Source organism: Manis javanica, chromosome 6 (genome assembly GCF_040802235.1).
Source record: "Manis javanica isolate MJ-LG chromosome 6, MJ_LKY, whole genome shotgun sequence".
NCBI lineage: Eukaryota > Metazoa > Chordata > Mammalia > Pholidota > Manidae > Manis > Manis javanica.
The window spans coordinates 140,432,597-140,452,345 of NC_133161.1; the positions used below are offsets into that span (position 1 = coordinate 140,432,597).

At 36.0% G+C, this 19,749-nt stretch overlaps 1 protein-coding gene and 1 pseudogene across 1 annotated transcript; one reads left to right on the forward strand and one right to left on the reverse strand.

Moving 5' to 3' along the window:
- Positions 1-1,413: 1,413 nt before the first annotated feature.
- Positions 1,414-2,355, reverse strand: LOC108384842 (olfactory receptor 8D2-like). Its single transcript, XM_037000843.2, has one exon. It carries the CDS (start codon positions 2,353-2,355, stop codon positions 1,414-1,416), a length of 942 nt encoding a protein of 313 aa, XP_036856738.2.
- Positions 2,356-17,497: 15,142 nt separating this feature from the next.
- Positions 17,498-18,432, forward strand: LOC108404053 (olfactory receptor 8B8-like; annotated as a pseudogene).
- The last annotated feature ends 1,317 nt before the right edge of the window (positions 18,433-19,749 follow it).

A 19,749-nucleotide genomic window follows, 5' to 3' on the forward strand; every position in this document is an offset into this window, starting at 1 on the left:
AACTTACAACAATTACATTCAACATTGATTCAATTCCATTGATAAATATACAATCTGCATTTAAATAGCTTCAATTGCCCCAATAACATGTGCTATAGGTTCTTTTTCTTTGTCTTTTTATCCATACCTAACTAAGCATGACACTTAATTGACATCTCCCTTTAGTGTACATACTCTAGAATCATTCCTCAGCCTTTTTCTGTCTTTTATGACACTGACAGTTTGAAAACCAAATGGTTAGCTATTTTAGAGATTATCCCCCAGTTTTGATTTCTCTGATTGTTTCCTCATGATTCAATTCAGGTTAAACATTTTTGACTCATATGGCTACACAGGTGATATTGTGTTTTGTTTTGTTTTTTCAGAAAAATAACTCCAGAAGGCACATGATGTCATTTTTGTCCCATCATTCACGTTAGATTTAACCATTCATTAAGATAGTTTGCACAAAATTTTACTAATATAAGTGTGCTTCCTTTTCTTTGTTACTAGTAAGTGTTGTGAGACAGGATACTTTGAGATTGTGGGTCTGTCTTGTCCTTATTCCCCTATAAATCTGTACCTATGGACTTTAGTCTCCATTGAAGATTTATCTGATTCAATTATGTGGTCATTATAATATAATATTGTAATGATATCATTCCTTTTGCACTTACTACCTGATATTTTATGTAAGAAGAGCTTTCCCTTTTCATTTGGTTCTTATTTTATTAGGCTCATTATCATTGTTGTATCAGTAAGAACTGAAAGATTCTCATGAGCCTTCCATTTTGATGTTCAAATTGTTTTAAATTTGTACAGTAGGAGTTGTTTACTTTTGACCCATGTTCATAAATATTGGGCACTTATTTACCCAATGGGATACTAAGACGTACTAGGCTAATCTTGAAGTTTAGATACTTCATCATGGAATGCATTTGCCACTTCTCTCTGAAGTTCTGTTTCTTTTAGTGGGGTATACTATTTAGAAAAGATTGTCCGTGGATGATATGTGTGAGCTGTGTTACTAGGATTTCATTACTTTGAACCCATGCAATGAAAAAACAAGAGTAATAATCTATCAATCAGATAATGTCACTCTTCTACTCAAACACTTCAGTGGCTTCCCATTCACTTAAAGGAACAGCAAACCATTCAAATTGCCCTTAAATTCATACAGATTTTGCCTCTCTGACTCCAACATTTCTTACTCTGATCCTGGCTCACTCTATTTAAAGGACACTCTGTCTAAAGTTCATTCTGTTTGAAATTCACTCAGGCAAAAAGGAAGTGAGGGTCACCAAAAATACATCAGACATTTTAATTTAACATGACCCTTGATTTGAAACTAATTAGTTACTCCTAAAATCTGGCAGAAACAAAGCATAAGATTTATGTTTAGAAGTGTTATTTCTTTTTTTAAAATGCAGTTTTCTACATAGACCCAGAAAGTTTCCCTCCTGTCAGAACTTTTTTTAGGGATTCTTTGACATCCTTGTTCCTAAGGCTGTAGATAAGGGGGTTAAGCATGGGAATCACTGTGGTATAGAACACAGAGGCCACCTTCTCCTGCTTGGTGTCACTCTTAGAGGTTTTAAAATACATGAAGATGATGGAGCCATAGAAGACGCAGACAGCTGCAAGATGTGAGCTGCAGGTACTGAAAGCTTTGGACCTGCCTTCAGCTGAGCGGATGAACAAGATGTTGGTAAGGATGAAGGCATAAGAGATGAAGATGGCGAAAGCGCATGCAAATACATTGACTCCAACCAAAACCATCAGCAAGCGCTCTTTGCTGTAGTCTCTTGAGCAAGATATAGTCAGAAGAGGAAGGATGTCACAGAAGTAATGGTGGATGACATTAGTTCCACAGAAGAGGCACCTAGATATGTAGCCGGTGTGAATTGAGGCTCCAAATATCCCCACTGTATACACACCGGCGACAAGTTGGAAACAGACTCTTTCAGACATGGTGACATTGTAGAGCAAGGGGTTGTAGATGGCGACGTAACGATCATATGCCATGGCGGCCAGCATGTAAGACTCATCAATAACAAGGAAGCAGAAGAAAAACAGCTGCACCATGCACTCAGGAAAGGAGGTGAAATTCTTCTCTGACACGAAGTTCACCAGCATCTTGGGAATTATCACTGAGGAGTAACAGAGATCGATGAAGGACAAATGACTGAGAAAATAATACATGGGCATTTGAAGCTGACAACTGATCCTGATTAAAAAGATCAAGCCCAGATTTCCCACCACAGAGGCCATGTAGATCGATAAAAAGAGGAAGAAGAGGGGAACCTGGAGTCCTGGCTGGTCTGTTAACCCCTCAAGGATAAACTCAGTGACCGAGGAATGATTTCCTGTTTCCATTCTTCTCCAGTTGTGACAGGCTGAGCGGCTCAGGGAAGATGTTCTCATTCGGTGAACATTGTCATTTTACAGGATTCAGTCATCAAAGACCTGATTAAAGACATAATATGTAACTTATTATGACACATACTTTCTGAAAACCAAGAGACAAAATCTACTTGTAACTGAAGCCTTTATCAAGATATCAATGCTTCACTTGGCTTCATGTGGTATTTAGAAATGAATATCATTTTGTCCTCAAAAATGAGAGTTTTGGAAACTCCTATAAATCAATGATAAGCCTTCAGTTATTCAGTCACCTTTAGGGAGACTGCACGGTGCTGTTCTGCTGATTTTCGTCTGCAGCCATCCACACCCGCTTCTGATGCCTGGGAGCTTAACCTCTCCCTACGGCTGTCCCTTGAACGTCCCCTCTGGCTTTGACAGCTTCCATTTGCTTATTCAGACCCTGAGACCAGTCACAACGAACTTGGGTTTCCTCCAAGGTTTCCTTCCCCATCTCAATTACTGGTTTTTGCCCTGCCTTTTCTATCCTCTACCCAGGTTATGACACAGACAGGGGAGGAATGAAGGAGAGCTGGGGGCAGTGGGGGGAGGGCAGTGGTAGAGGGAGAGCTGGTGCCATGTGCTGTAGGAAGAGGAGAAGAGTGATGACAGGAAGAGCTGGTTTGGGGCATTGATTGGCCCTCTACCATGTGCCTTGTGTTAAGAATATTTTATTGAAGATCTGATTTAATCTTCTTATTAACCCTATGAAACAGATACTGTGTCTTACCTCTATTTTGTAGATTGATTGAGGGACAGAGAAAGAGGTTATGTAAATGCCTGCCCTACATCACAAAACATGCAGGCGGTATTATTGTCACTCTTTCATAAATGAGATTCTGTAAATATTCCAAGCTTACATGACTAAAAAGTGTTAGAGCCAGAATTCATATTCCTGTCTGTTTTGTTAAAAGTCAAACAATGTGTCAAGTTAACCGGTATTTTGTTCTAAACCTGACCACATTATCGTAACTTCTGTGCAGCTTTACTTTATATGCCACTAATTACTCATCATTATTATGAATCTAAATAATAAGTACTTACATACAGTCAAGATTTAATTCAGTGCTATTCCAAATTTGACACATTTCATATAAATATTAACACATATGCCTGTGTGGGCTGTGACATCAACAAAATACTTTGATCTTTCTTCCCTGACAAACTATTAGATACAGAAGTTCTTTAACAGCTTGTAACACAATAGGATCTCTGAGTGATGGTGCCTCTGAGGAGAAGTTTGAGGATTGAGGGGTGTTTAATTCTCAAGAAAAATACATTTAATCTCTGTTATTAGAAATGTGTAATGTAAGTCAAGTGCTGAAAGAAGATTCTTATTCCTGAATTACAATCAGGAAAGGAAATCAGGCATAAAACAAGTGAATAAAAATGACAGGCAATGCCAGGGGTTCCTGCGTTTCATTTTTAAGATTGGCTTTTGGGAACCCTTGTGAATCCACTCTTGGAAAAGTGTAAAGTGGGGAAAGACACCATTTTTGACCCTGAATATAGCAGTTTGTGAGGTGGGATAGAAGTAGGAGTTTGAATTTGTATTGATAGGTTGACCCACTTCTACCTCAGATGTTGGATAGTAGGTAGATAGAGAGGATTTCCTGGCCTAACCCTTTTCCTGTTACAGTATGAATGTGTGTGCAAATGCCCTTTAAATTTCCAAGATCAATATAAATGAGAGATATATTAATATGACTGGATACATCATGGGGAAGCCAAGCGCTTGAGGTCAGCAGATACAGGTATAGAACTAGCGGAAGGGGAAACGGTTTCCATGCACTGCGCTGTGTCCACCAGTCAGGAAGCAGACACCGCCTGGCTGTGCAGCCTTGTCCATATAGCATGAGTAGTAAGAATTTTTAACTTCCTTACAAAGCTTGATTACAACTACAGTATCTTATCAATGATAAACAGAATCATTTTACGACTTACCTGAATATTGCCACCAGGGAAGGTGCTGCTGCTCTACATGATTTTTTATCTTTGGTCTCATATAGTGCATGTGTGCACACACACACTTAAAAGATAAATTTACCAGCAAACACTAATGGGCCATATTTACTCTGATTCTGGCAAAATTATGGAATTGAATCAGCATAAAAAATTCAGAGAGTATTGATGAAGAGTAACAGTTTAAGACCAACCAAGCAGAACAAGAAAAGTAATCCTACTGACCCTTAGTCCTCTATCATTAAAGGGAATTTTATTTGGGTGTATTTGTAAGCAGACGTCCTCCTTGGGGGCCTGTTGCCTCAGTAGCTGGGCTCTATAGGCAAGAAACAATTACAAATAAATATTTGTTGGCAGTGCAGTGACATTCTTGAAATGTGTATTCAATGAAAACATCAAATTTATTTCCCTGAGTCTTAAAAAGATTAATAATGATTCCATAGTAAATACACAACTTTTGACACATTAAAATTAAAGTGCTTTATCAAGACTGAAAAACACCATTTTTGTAAGCATTTTATCAATTCTATAATCCAGCCAAATCCATTCCATCATCTCCAAACATAAACAAGCTTTTTTATTCCTAACTTATCTGGATGTTTTGGGGGATTATACATGGAGAAAAAGAGTACGTGATCTGTTTATCGTCTGTGATTTCAAAAGGTGTAAGCTGGGCCCCATGGGATTTTCTTATAAAATCACATGTCTATGGAAAGTATATATCCCTACAATTTTCCTGGTCGGGCCTGATTTCAAGTATATTAATTTTTTTCATTCTAAACCATCATGAATTGTTTGTTCATATCTTTATCAAAATTGTAGATAAAAATCTTTATTGAAGTATAATTGTCCTACAATAAATTGCACATGTTTAAAGTGTATAATTAGGTAAATTTGACGTATTTACTCATGAAACTATCAGGAAAATTAACCTCTCCAACCCCCTTTGTAATCCTTTCCTCTGAGCTTTCTTCCACTGATCCCCAGGCAACCATGAATCCACTCTCTTTCACTGTAGATGAGTCTGCATTTCCTAGAATGCTATACTTCTAGAACCATACAACAAACATGCTTTCCTTGGCTTCTATATTCAGCATAATTATTTTGAGATTCACTTATGGTTTTGCAAGTATCAATAATTCTTTTTACCTCCCTCCGCTTCATTCTTCTTTTTCTTCTTTTCTTCTTTGCATAAGGATGTTTTTTTTTTTTGTGTGTGTGTGTGTGTTAATAAGGATTTTATGTTAAATTTTTGATTGAATCACAAGAGTGGGATTTTATGGTCAAAAGGTATTCAAATGTATTTTTTTTTGAGAGGGCATCTCTCATATTTATTGATCAAATGGTTGTTAACAACAATAAAATTGTGTATGGGGGACTCAATGCACAATCATTAATCAACCCCAAGCCTAATTCTCAACAGTCTCCAATCTTCTGAAGCATAACGAACAAGGTCTTACATGGTGAATAGGTTCTTCCATGGTGAACAGTGCAAGGGCAGTCAGATCACAGAAAGTTTCGGTTTTTATCACACATCATGAACTATAAACAATCAAGTCAGATATGATTATTCATTTAATTTTTACACTTGATTTATATGTGAATCCCACATTTCTCCCTTATAATAATAATAGTAATAATTTTTAAAAATAAAATGCTGAAGTGGTAGGTAGATGCAAGATAAAGGTAGAAAACATAATTTAGTGCTGTAAGAGGGCAAATGTAGATGATCAGGTCTGTGACTGTAGACTAAGTATTAATCCAAGCTAGACAAGGGCAATAAAAGGATGTTATTTTTTTAAAGAACCATCATATTGCCTTAGCATGAAACTTTGTTGAGATCAACTGACCACCTACATGTGGGTCTATTTTGGTGCTTTTTATTCTACTCCCTTAATTTACTTGTCTATCTTGATCCCTAAACCACACTGTCTTGTTAATTGTAGCCTCATAGTATGTTTTAAAGTTTATAACATAAATTCTTGACTTTTGTTCTTGTTTATCAAAGCTGCTTTTTAAATTCTAGTCACTTTGATTTTTCCTTACGAATTGTAGAAAGTTTATCAATCTTCATAAAATGCCTTCTGTGAGTTTGAATGGGATTATACTGAATCTATAAATAAACGTGAGGAAAACTGATGCAGGAACACAATATATTCAGGTTTTCTTTAATTTTTCTCAAAAATATTTTGCTTGTAAAGATTTTACATGTATTTTGCCAGATTTATCACTCGGGATTTCATGTTTCATGCTTTTGCAAATGGTATTTTAAAATTTAATTTCCTATTGTTCATTGGTAATATATTGAAAATTATGCATTTTGTATAATTCATCTTGTTTCCTACCATCTCCCTAAACTCAATTGCTATTTATAGAAGCTTTTCTTGTAGATTCCAAAGGGTTTTCTATGTAGGCAATAATGTAATACTAAAATGTTATATTTCTTCCTCTGTGGACTGAACGAACATTTTAGTATTTTGTTATTGTTGATATTTTGCCTAATTGCTCTGAAGTCTACTTTACCTGATATGAAGACACCCACTCTTTATTTTTTAGAACTAATATCTCATGGTATATGTATTTCCATCATTTTACTTTCACCTACTTACATTACTCTATTTGAAGCAAGTTTCTTGTAGTGTATAGTTGAGTTATTTTAGCCATTCAGTGGATAACTGTTGTATTTAATGATTTAATAATTTAATTTTTTATTTAATTTTCTTATTTTTATATTTATATGCTTTAATTTAATTTAATGATTTAATAAAATAGTCAGATATGAAAAAAGAAGAAATTACATCCAACACCACAGAAATTCAAAGAACTATAAGAGAATTCTACGAAAAATTAAATGCCAATAAATTGATAAAATTTATTGGCAACCTAGATGAAACAGATAAATTACTAGAAACATACAGTCTACCAAGACTGGCCCAGAAAGAAACCTAAAATCTAAACAGACCAATTACCAGTAATGACATTGAACTGGTAATAAGAAAACTTCCAACACACCAAAGCCCAGGGATGGAAGGCTACACAGGTGAATTCTACCAAACATTCAAAGATGAGCTAATACCTATCCTTCTTAAGATATACAAAAAATGGGAGGGAATACTTTCAAACTCATTCTCTGAGGTCAGTATTACACTAAAACCAAAACCAGAAACAGAGACTACAGAAAGAAAGACAATTCATACCAAAATCTCTGATGAGCAAAGATCTAAAATTTCACAACATAGAAGACTGAATTCAAAAATAGGGAAACTCATCATGACCAGCAGAGATTTATTCCAGGGATGTCAGGATGGTATAATATCCATAAATAAATCAGTATCATATACCACATTAACAAAAAGGTTAAAAAACAATGACCATCTCAATAGGTGCTGAAAAAGAATTTGGCCAGTTTCAACATCAATTCATGATAACAACTCTCAACAAAATGTGTATAGAGGATACACACATCATAATAAAGGCCATATATACATACCAACAGTTAGCATCATACTGAATGGTAAAAAGCTGAAGCTTTTCTCTGAGATCAGAGACAAGACACTGATATACTCTTTTACCACTTTTATTCAACATAGTACTGGAGGTCCTAGTCACAACAAGGAGACAACACAAAGAAATAAAAGGCATCCAAATTGGTAAGGAAGAAGTACAACTGTCACTACTTGAAGATGACACGTTATACAAAGAAAGCCCAACAACTCCATCAAAAACTATTAGAACTAATAACTGGATTCAGCAAAGTTGCAGGGTACAAAATTAATGCACATAAATATGTTGTATTCCTGTATGCTAACAACAAAATAGAAGAAAGATCAATCAGGAAAACAATTTCACTTACAATTACATCAAAAGTAATAATATACCTAGAAATAAAACTAACCAAGGAGGTGAACGACCTGTTATACTCTGAAAAGTATAAGACACTGGTGAAAGAAGTTGAAGAAGACATAAAGCAATGGAAATCTATCCCATGTTCATGGATAGGAAGAATCCATATTGTCAAAATGGCTATCCTGCCCAAAGTAATTTCACAGATTCATTGCAATCCCTATCAAAATACCAATAGTATATTTCAATGCACTAGAGCAAATAATCCTAAAACTTATATGCAACCACAAAAGACCTTGAAAAGCCAAATCAATACTGAGAAAGAAGGACAAAGCTGGGAGTATCACGCTCCCTGATTTCAAGGTATACTACAAAGCTACAGTGATTAAAACAGGATGGTACTGACTCAAGAACAGACCCACAGGTCAATGGAAGCAAATAGGGAGCCCAAAAAGAAGTCCATACATATATAGTCCATTAATATATGACAAAGGTGGCTAGATTATAAAATGGGGAAAAGACAGTCTCTTCTATAGACAGTGCTGGGAAAATTGGACAGCTATAAACAAAAGAATTTAACTAGATCACTCTTACACCATACTCAAAAGTAAAATCTAAATGTATGAAGACCTAAATGTAAGATGTGAAACCACAAAACTCTTGGAAGGAAACAAAGGCTAGCATCTAATGAACATCACCATGAAAAATTTCTTTGTGGATGTATCTCCACAGACAAGGGTAACAAAAGCAGAAATAAACAAGTGGGACTTCACCAGACTTAAAAGGTTTTTCACCACAAACAATCCCTCAAGAAAACAGAAAGGCAACCTACTGTATGGGATGATATATTTGCAAATGATATATCCAATAGCTGCCTAATACCCAAAATATATAAGGAACTCATATAACTCAACACCAAAATACATTCCAATTTAAAATGGGAAGACGACCTGAACAGGCATTTTTCTTAAGACGGCATACAGATGGCCAAAAGACATGTGAAAAGATGCTCTACATCACAAGTCATTATGGAAGTGCAAATAAAAACCACAGTTAGGTATCATCTCACACCAGTCAGAATGGCTGCAGTCCAAAAGACAAGAAATAACAAGTGTCGGCAAGGATGTGGAGAAAAGGGAACCTGTTGGTGAGAATGTGAATTGGTCCAGCCAATGTGGGAAACAATGTGAAAGATCCTTAAAAAATTGGAAATAGAAATACCATATGACTGAGCTATTTCACTTCTGGGAATTTACTGGAAGAAAACAAAATCTCTCATTAAGAAGGATATATGCACATCTATGTTCACTGCAGTATTATTTACAATATCCAAGATATGGAAGCAACCCAAATGTCCACTGAACGTTGAATGGATAAAGAAAAGTTGGTACATATACACAATGGAATATTACTCAGCCACAAGAAAGAAAGAAATGTTGCTATTTGCAACAATATAGGTGGATCTAATGGGTTTCATGCTAAGTGAAATAAGCCAGGTGGAAAAAGACAAATACCATATGGTTTCACTTACATGTGGAATCTGAAAAGAGAGCAACCAAAAATGCAACAGGCCCATTAATATGAATAACAGACTGTTGGTTACCATAGGGAACGAGGTTGGGGGATGGGTGAAATCAGTGAAGGGGATAAAGAGGTAAAAATGGCAAATTGTAAAAGAAGTTACTTATTGGAATGGAAGTACAACATATAGAATATAACTAATAATACTTAATATCCTGGTATGGTAACAGGGAGAACTACACTTACCTTGGGAAGCATCTAGTAATGCAAGTAATTATCAAGTCAGTATGTTCTGTAACCAATATAATTTTGCATACCAGCTTTATTCCAATAAAAATTAATAAACACTGAGTGTTGACAGGTATTTTTCTGTTATTAAGAAGATCACATAGTTTTATTACTCATTTGATATGGTGAATTATGTTTATTGATATTTATCTTGATATTTTTGTGGAGCAGAAAGAGAGAGCCCCTCAAATTGTTATAATAACATTGATATCACAACAGAAAGGATCGTATGATAAAGGAGTATTAACATGTTTGCAAGGGTCTGAAATTTACTCTCATTGACAGAAATATTTGAATTGTCTAACATTATGGCACAAAGTAGGAAGCTGGGATTTGAACAGGTAGCCTAAACTTCATTCATTACACAAAAGGATATTTTAGTTAGATTCGTTCCAGAAACAACTTTATTTCAGACCCTATGTTTCTTTATTGAGTTTATGACAGAAAACAGGTATACTGTTATAATTTTAAAAAAATTTTTAATTCAGATTTTATTAATATACACTCTTATGAAGATTTCACTTGAAAACAAAATGTGGTTACTACATTTACCCATATTATCAAGTCCCCACCCATAACCCAATGCAGTCACTGTACATCAGTGCAGTAAGATGCCACAGATTCACTACTTGCCTTCTCTATGCTACACTGTTTTCTCTGTGACCCCCTCACACCATGTGTACCAAACATAATACCCCTCAATCCCCTTCTCCCTCCCCCCCTACCCACCATCCCACACCCCTCCCCTTTTATAACCACTAGTTGCTTCTTGGAGTCTGTGAGTCTGCTGCTATTTTGTTCCTTCAGTTTTGCTTCATTGTCATACTCCACAAATGAGGGAAATTATTTGGCACTTGTCTTTCTCTGCCTGTCTTATATCACTGAGCATAGCCTTCAGCTCCATCCATGTTGTTGCAAATGGTAGGATTTTTTTCTTTCTTATGGCTGAATAGTATTCCATTGTGTATATATACCACATCTTCTTTATCCACTCATCTGCTGATGGACACTTAGGTTGCTCCCATTTCTTGGCTATTGGAAATAGTGCTGTGGTAAACATAAGGGTGCATATATCTTTTTGAATCTGTGATCCTGTTTTCTTAGGGTAAATTCCTAAGAGAGGAATTCCTTGGTCAAATGGTATTTCTATTTTGAGTTTTTGAGGAACCTCTGTACTGCTTTCCACAATGGTCGAACTAATTTACATTCCCATCAATAGTGTAGGAGGGTTCCCCTTTCTCCACATCCTTACCAGCATGTGTTGCTGTTTGTCTGTAGGATCGTGGCTGTCCTAGTTGGTATGAAGTGTTATCTCATTGTGGTTTCAATTTGCATTTCTCTGATGATAAGCAATGTGGAGCATCTTTTCCTGTGCCTGCTGGCCATCTGAATTCCTTCTTTGGATAAGTGTCTGTTCAGATTCTTTGCCCATTTTTAATTGAGTGATTTGCTTTTTGGGTGTTGAGGCACATGAGTTCTTTATATATTTTGGATGTCAGCCCCTTTTAGGATTTATAATTTATGAATATATTCTCCCATACTGTAGGATGACTTTTCATTCTACTGATGGTGTCCTTTTCTGTACAGAAGCTTTTTACTTTGATATAGTCCACCTGTTCACTTTTGCTTTTGTTTCCCTTGCTCAAGGAGATATGTTCATGCAAAAGTTGCTCATGTTTATATTCAAGAGAGTTTTTCCCATGTTTTCTTCTAAGAGTTTTATAGTTTCATGACTTACATTCAGGTCTTTTATTTCAAGTTTACTTTTGTGTTTGGAGTTAGAAAGTAATCCAGTTTCTTTCTCTTACATGTAACTGTCCAGTTTTGCCCACACTAGTTTTTGAAGAGGCTCTCACTTTCCCACTGTATATCCATGATTCCTGTATCATATATTAATTGGCCATCTATACTTGGGTTTATATCTCAGTTCTCTATTCTGTTCCATTGATCTATGGGTCTGTTCTTGTGCCAGTACTAAATTGTTTAGATTATTGTGACTTAGTGGTAGAGCTTGAAGTTGGGTAGCATACTCTCCCCAGCTTTATTCTTCCTTCTCAGGATTGCTTTGGCTATTTGGGGTCTTTTGTGATTCCACATGAATTTCAGAACTATTTGTTCTAGTTCATTGAAGAATGCTGTTGGTATTTTGATAGGGATTGCATTGAATCTGTAGATTGCATTGGGCAGGATGGCCATTTTGAAAATATTAATACTTCATACCTGTGAGTAAGGATGTATTTCCTTTTATTAGTTTCCTCTTTAATTTCTCTCAAGTGTCTTATGCTTTTCAGGGTATAGGTCTTTCACTTCTTGGGTTAGGTTTATTCCTAGGTATTTTATTCTTTTTGATGCAATTGTGAATGGAATTGTTTTCCTGATTCCTTTCTGTTCTTTCACTGTTATTGTATAGCAATGCAGCAGATTTCTGTGTATTAATTTTGTATCCTGCAACTTTGCTGTATCCAGATATTAGTTCTAGTAGTTTGGAGTGGATTCTTTAGGGTTTTTATGTACAATATCATGTCATTTACAAACAGAGACAGTTTAATTTTCCCTTACCTGTCTGGATGCCTTTTATTTCTTTGTGTTGTCTGATTTCTGTGGTGAGGACCTCCAGTACTATGTTGAATAAAGTGGGGAGAGTGGGCATTTTTGTCTTGTTACTGATCTTAGAGGAAAAGCTTTGTTTTTCACTGTTTAGTGTGATGTTGACTGTGGGTTTGACATTTATGGCCTTTATTATGCTGAGGTACTTGCCCTTTATATCATTTTTTGAGTTTTTATCATGAATGGATGTTGAATTTTCTGAAAAGCTTTTTCAGCGTCTATGGAGATGATCATGTGATTTTTGTCCTTTGTGTTGACATGGTGTATGAGATTGATGGATTTTCTAATATTGTACCATCCTTGCATCCATGGACTAAATCCCACATGACCATGATTGATGATGTTTTGATGTATTTTTTAATTCAGTTTGCTAATATATCATTGAGGATTTTTACATCTCTGCTCATCAGGGATGTTTGTCTGTAATTTTGTTTTTTTGTGGCATCATTGCCTGGTCTTGGTATTAGAGTGATGCTGGCCTCATAGAATGAGTTTGGAAGTATTCTCTCCTCTTCTACTTTTTAGAAAACTATTAGGAGGATGTGTATTATGCCATCACTAAATGTTTGGTAAAATTCAGCAGGGAAGCCATCTGGTTCAAACAGACATCATAGTGTTTTTATTACCAATTCAATTTCACTGCTGCTAATTGGTATGTTCAGATTTTCTGTTTCTTCCTGGGTCAATCTTGGAAGGTTGTATTTTTCTAGAAAGTTGTCCATTTCTCCTAGGTTATACAATTTGTTGGCATATAAATTTTCATAATATTCTTAATAATTCTCTGTATTTCTGTGTCTATAGTGATTTTTCCTTTTTTCATTATTTCCTTTTAATGTTAAGCATTTATTTCTGCTAATAGCTTTATTCACATAATTCACATACCATTAAATTTGCTAAACACTAAAGATAGTACATGATTATTTGGTAAATTCTTCCACTCAGAAGAAAGAGTTTTTTAATGGCTTATCAAATATAACTGAGTTGGAAGGGACACTAACAAAATAATGGTCTAGCAGTTTTCAGCCCTCATCTTCCCATAATAAGGTATTGATTTAACAACTGGTCAAGTATAAATATAACTCTGGGAGAGCTCTGGCATACAATTATAAAGCTACATCAAATCTGAGGAATCCAAAGAATGAGTATGGTTACACAGAAAAGCATAGGAGACATTTGTGCTGTATCAACCCAGCACTCAGGTAAGCGTACCTTGGTGGTAAGAGAGATCTCTGTGGGAGATGAGGAGTGCAGGAGGGATTGAGCAGCGTTTACTACTGAGGATCAGCAATCCTTACGGGCATATCAAACAACCATACCTTTCACCACCAATAACCTGCATGACCTTTGCAGATGCTGAGCCTAGGTGACAGGGCTGCTTGGAGTCTGTACCACTGTGGTTTGCTGGATGGAGAGCCATTCTTTGCACATCCCAAACCTGAATGGCTCCACCCATAAGCATCCTCCCTCCCACAACCACATGAACTATGTGCCCTGGAACCCAACACTGCATATGCTTTATGCCTTACATCTTGGTGTAGTCAACACCTACATATATATATATAACAAAGCTGACATCAAGAGGTATGCGCTCAGCTGTGACTTCTCCCAGTAGGGAAAAGAGCAGAATTCCAACAGCCTTCCTCACTTCACCAACAATGACTTCAGCTGATGGAACTACTAAAGTTCATGTTTTCTGTGTCTATATAGTCTCTTTAGACTTAAGGAAACACATAGGCTGAATGTCATGTAAAGGCAAAAATATTCCACGGAAATGGTAACCAAAGGAAACCAGGTATGGATATAGTTATATCTGAAAATATAGTCTTAAAGTCAGAATCTGTCAGAAATACATAAAGAAGATTATTATATATAGATCAGTTATATTCTACAGAAATACATTATAATTATACATACACGCATACCCAGCAACAGGTCACACATATTACAATGCAAATGTAGATGTATTTGAAGGGAGAAAAGTATAGCAATATAGTAATAGTAGGGAACTTAACTAAATCAGGGAAGGGCTGCAGACTTGACCAACCTTATAGGCAAAAGGGAACTAAGAAACATAAGAGAACTTAGCACTGAACAACAAATGGATGTACATTCTTCCCATGTCCCTGTAGGATATTTCCAGGATAGATTGTATATTACATCCCAGAACAAGTCAACAAATTTAAGAAGATAGAAATCCTTGCAAGTATCTTTTGGGCCATAATAGCATGCCACTATATAGCAATAATAGTGAAAAATGGGAAAACTAAAAATATATGGAAAGTCAGTGTACAATCCTGAGGAACCATTAGGTCAAAGAAGAAATCACATGGAACCTAAAGTATCTTGGGATAGATAAAAATGAAAATATAACATGCCAAAAATTATGTAATCATTTAAAAGCAGTTCTAAAGGAACATTCATAACAGGTATACAAAAGGTGAACAAAGATTTGAAATAAAAAAGCCTACCTTTATTTATGAATGAACAACAAAAAAAGCCTAAAGTTAATGTAAAGTAATAAAGGTAAGAGCAGAAATAAATCAAATAGAGAATAGAAAAAGCAATAAATCTAAGATTAAATGTTTTTAAAAAGTATCAAAATTTAAAATTGCTTTTGTAGACTGAGAAAAAAAGGGAGACGACTCCAATATATTGTTAGAAGGTATTATAGTAGATGACTCAAAAAGCAGAAAAATCACAATGTACTATTAAGAACATCAGATGAGAACAAACTGGATAACCTAGAAAAACAGATGAGATCCTAGAAACAACAAGCTACCTAAACTGAATAATAATTAGAAAGTCTGAAAGCACCAAACACTGAAAGATTGAATCTGTAATCAGAACCTCTCAACAAGAAAAGCCCAGGCTCAGATGGCCTGAGTGAATAGTACCAAACATTCCAAGAAGAAATAATACTAAATAACCTTAAAATCTTCGAAAAAAATAGAAGACATGGGAACATTTCTTACATCTTATTAGGCCAACACTGGAAAATATTTTGGAAAACACAAAAATTAAAGGAAATAAAAGTCTGATGAGTCTCACAATGGAAGATCTGCCAAAATTTACGAAAACACAAAAAATGACAGCTGACATTGGCAATTTACCATAGACCAGGCACTCTCATAACCTTTTGATTTTCATTTTTTCATTTAATCATCATAACAGCTCATTGAAAGAGATGTTATTTTCACCACACCTTTTTGCATAAAAGAGCCAGAGGAAGAAAGAAATTAATTTTCCCAAGGTGTTACTGTTAGTGAGAGTGGGAGCAGGACTCATACACACACCCACTAAGTCTTTAGCCCCTTTCTGTTTTGTGATGAGAAGAAATAGATGATCTTGGTCACTGAAATGTTTCATAAATGATACAGCATTGTGAGGTAGAAATTTCCAGTAGGTGTTCAAAAGTTAAGTTTTTGGAAGAAATATATGACATTGCAAGTTATTTTAGAGATATCACAGGAGACAAATGAAGTGATACCCTGCATCTTGAAAATTTTCAGGTAAAGAAACAAAATTCCTGGAATCAGAACCCTTGCAGAAAATGTTCCACTCAGGATCTGGGAAGAAAGAAAGAACAGCATACATTTCACTTCTGAGATGATGATGAAAGGGAGATGGGAGTGCAGTTTTGAGTCTGTCTTGGGAGATGGGCAATCCCTACAGTGAATGGAAAAATGAGTAAATATTGAGTCCCTAAGGAAATAAAGACAGATCCATGGCCCAGGGTGTAATATACAATCCTGTTATTTCCATTTTACTCCCCAGGGGAAAAGACTCAGCAAGCTTCTACCCTGTTTATAACTAGATGAATTATATCATAAAATTCACGTTCAATCATCTGTATCTTAATAAGTGGCAAATATGATAGCAATAAAGACCTTATTTTTCTCTGCTGTTTAAAAGGACCCAAAGTCTTATTCTGAAATTATGGTCTCTAGTTCAGAAAGATTTCCAACGCACGTCTGAGATAATGTCTATAGAATCCTCTTAGAATCAAAAGAACCAAAGTCTCAGAGCCTGAAATTGCCCTTCCAGGCCCTCAGGGGTGAATAACGATGATAAGAAAGCACTGAGGTTATCTGGCCTAAGGAGGGTGAGTTCTTCATTTCCATTTACAAGTGACACTATCTCTCCCTTTACAGGAGACATCCCTCTTGTTGTCAGATGGATATGTAGGGACACTTAATACACCACTTTGCTTTTCCATTATGTGCAGTTATGAGATTAAAGTAAAAGTGGAAGAAGAGTCTGTTTGAGGTGAGACCTCTGAATGGTCAGACATTAAAGGGCTCAGGGTGTGCAGTATCTTATTAAGATCCCTCTCTTCTATATTTACGGCTTTCACTCTGTGATTTAAGCAGTACCTTAACCTCTCTAGGTGTGATTCCTCAGTGTTATATTAGAAGCCATGTTCTTGGTTCCCCCACTGCCAAGTCTGAGCTGAACTACAGGGCAGTACCTGGATGTAGGGATCCCTGCCTCCAATATTACTGGGGAGAGGAGGGTTCAAGTGAATGAGGACGTGGTGAGATGAGAGTAGGACAATCTGTCCTGGCGTGTCCTTCCTCATCCCTTCTCCCTTGGTTTTCTCAGTAGCCATGTCTGCATAGGGCAGCACCTGCCTTCCCTCTGCTGCCTCATTTTGTGATCCCTTGTTACATTGATCTTATAAAAGGCTCTAATAAAGGGAGAGATAGTGTCACTTGGGATCATGATATTGTTAAAGGAAGATTTTACAATGGTTCAGATTGGATTATTGCCACATATCCCCAGCCTATACGTCTTCTGTAGGAAGAAATGTTATGAGAAGAACTGGTTTTCCTTTAATTTAAACCCTTTTTACTGTGCTCACAGATTCGCTTGGAAAAGAATGGCTCCTGGAAATGGCTCTCTCACTGTTGAATTTATCCTACTGGAATTAACAGACAAACCAGATCTCCAGCAGCCCCTTTTCTGCCTTTTTCTAGTAATGTATATGCTCACGGAGTTGGGAAATTTGTGCTTGATAATTCTAATTTGGCAAAATTCACACCTTCACACCCCCATGTACTTTTTCCTTTTTAACTTGTCTTTTATAGACTTCTTTTATTCTTAAGTATTTACACCAAAAATGTTGATGAATTTCTTACCAGAGAAAAATATTATCTCCTACATAGGGTGTCTGACCCAGTTCTGTTTTTTCTGTTTTTTTGCTAGTTCTGAATACTATTTGCTGACATTAATGACCTATGATCGCTATGTGGCCATCAGTACCCCACTTTTATATAATGTCTCCATGAACCCTAAAGTGTGTTCCAGTCTTATGCTTGGTACATACTTCGTGGCATTCTGTGGTTCCATGGCCCACACTGTATATATGCTGAGACTGACATTCTGTGATGCCAACACCATCAACCATTATTTGTGTGACATCCTCCCTGTGCTCCAGCTCTCCTGCACCAGCACGTACATCAATGAGCTGGTGGTGTTCATTGTGGCGGGCATCAACATCATTGTGCCCTGTCTCACCGTCTTTGTCTCCTATGGTTTCATCCTCTCCAGCATCCTCCGCATCAGCTCCACTGAGGGCAGGTCCAAAGCCTTCACACCTGCAGCTCCCACATCATTGCTGTGTCTTTGTTCTTCGGATCGTTTGCTTTTATGTACCTCCAACCTTCTTCTGCTGGGTCCATGAACGTGGGAAAAATCTCTTCTGTCTTTTATACCAATGTGGTCCTGATGATGAACCCTTTAATTTATAGTTTGAGGAACAAAGATGTTAAACTTGCTCTGAGAAAAACTCTGAGTAGAAGAAAGTTTTGATCAGAAACAGTGTCACTATGTAGTTGATTATAAGATTGGTATATTCTGTTTATTATAGTAGTTTATGTGAAACCCTTTTTACCATGTTGTAGTAAATTTAAATCTTGTCTCAATTTGTTTTCTGTTTTTTAATGGTACACTTTCCTGCCTCACTGTTTTTACAATATCTTCTTTTTCCTCTTTTACCAGATTAAAAGGAACAATCAAACATACTTTCTTCCCCCATTGTCATCATGGAGTTTGTTTTTTCTTGTGGAAAAAATTAACAGAGTTGAAAATGATTTAGAAAACTAACACTAGGTTAATATTTGATGTTGAATTCTGTCAAATGCTTTTTCAGCATCTATGGAGATGATCATGTGGTTTTTGTCCTTTTTGTTGAAGTAGTGGATGATGTTGATTGAGTTTTGAATACTGAACCATCCTTTCATCCCTGGAATAAATCCTACTTGGTCATTATAAATGATCTTCTTGATGTTTTTTGAATTTGGTTTGCTAATATTTTGTGGAGTGTTTTTGCATATATGTTCATCAGGGGTTTGGTCTGCAACTTTCTTTTTTTGTGGTGTCTCTGCCTGGTTTTTGTATTAGTGTGATGCTGGCCTCATAGAATGAGTTTGGAAGTATTCCCTCCTTTTCTTCTCTTTGGAAAACTTTAAGTTGGATGGATACTAGGCTATCATTAAATGTTTGGTGAAATTCAGTGGTGAAGCCATTTGCTACAAGCATTTTGTTTTTAGGTAGTTTTTTTATTACCAGTTCAATGTCATTGCTGGTAAATTGGTCTGTTCAGATTTTCTGTTTATTCCTGGGTCAGTCTTGGAAGGTTGTATTTTTCTAGAAAGTCATCCATTTCTTCTAGGTTATCCAGTTTGTTAGCATATAATTTTCTTTATTCTTTAATACTTCTCTTTGTATTTCTGTGGTATCTGTGAAGAATTTTCCTTTCTCATTTTTATTCTGTTTATGTGTGTAGACTCTCTTTTTTTCTTGATGAGTCTGGCTAGGGATTTATCTCTTTTGTTAATTTTCTCAACCGCACCTGGTTTTATTGATAGTTTCTATTGTTTTATTATTCTCAATTTTATTTATTTCTTCACTCATCTTTATTGTGTCCCTCCTTCTACTCACTTTGGGCCTCTTTCGGCCTTCTTTTTCTAGTCTCACTAATTGTGAGTTTAGACTGTGCATTTGGGATTGTTCTTTCTTTGGGGGTAAGCCTGTATTTCAATATGCTTCTTTCTCAGCACAGCCTTCACTATGTGCCACAGATATTATGTTGTTAAATTATCATATTTTTGTTTGTGTTGATATGTT

Coding starts and splice junctions, on each gene's coding strand:
- LOC108384842 (XM_037000843.2), bottom strand. CDS start 2,355: ATGGAAACAGGAAATCATTCCTCGGTCACTGAGTTTATCCTTGAGGGG.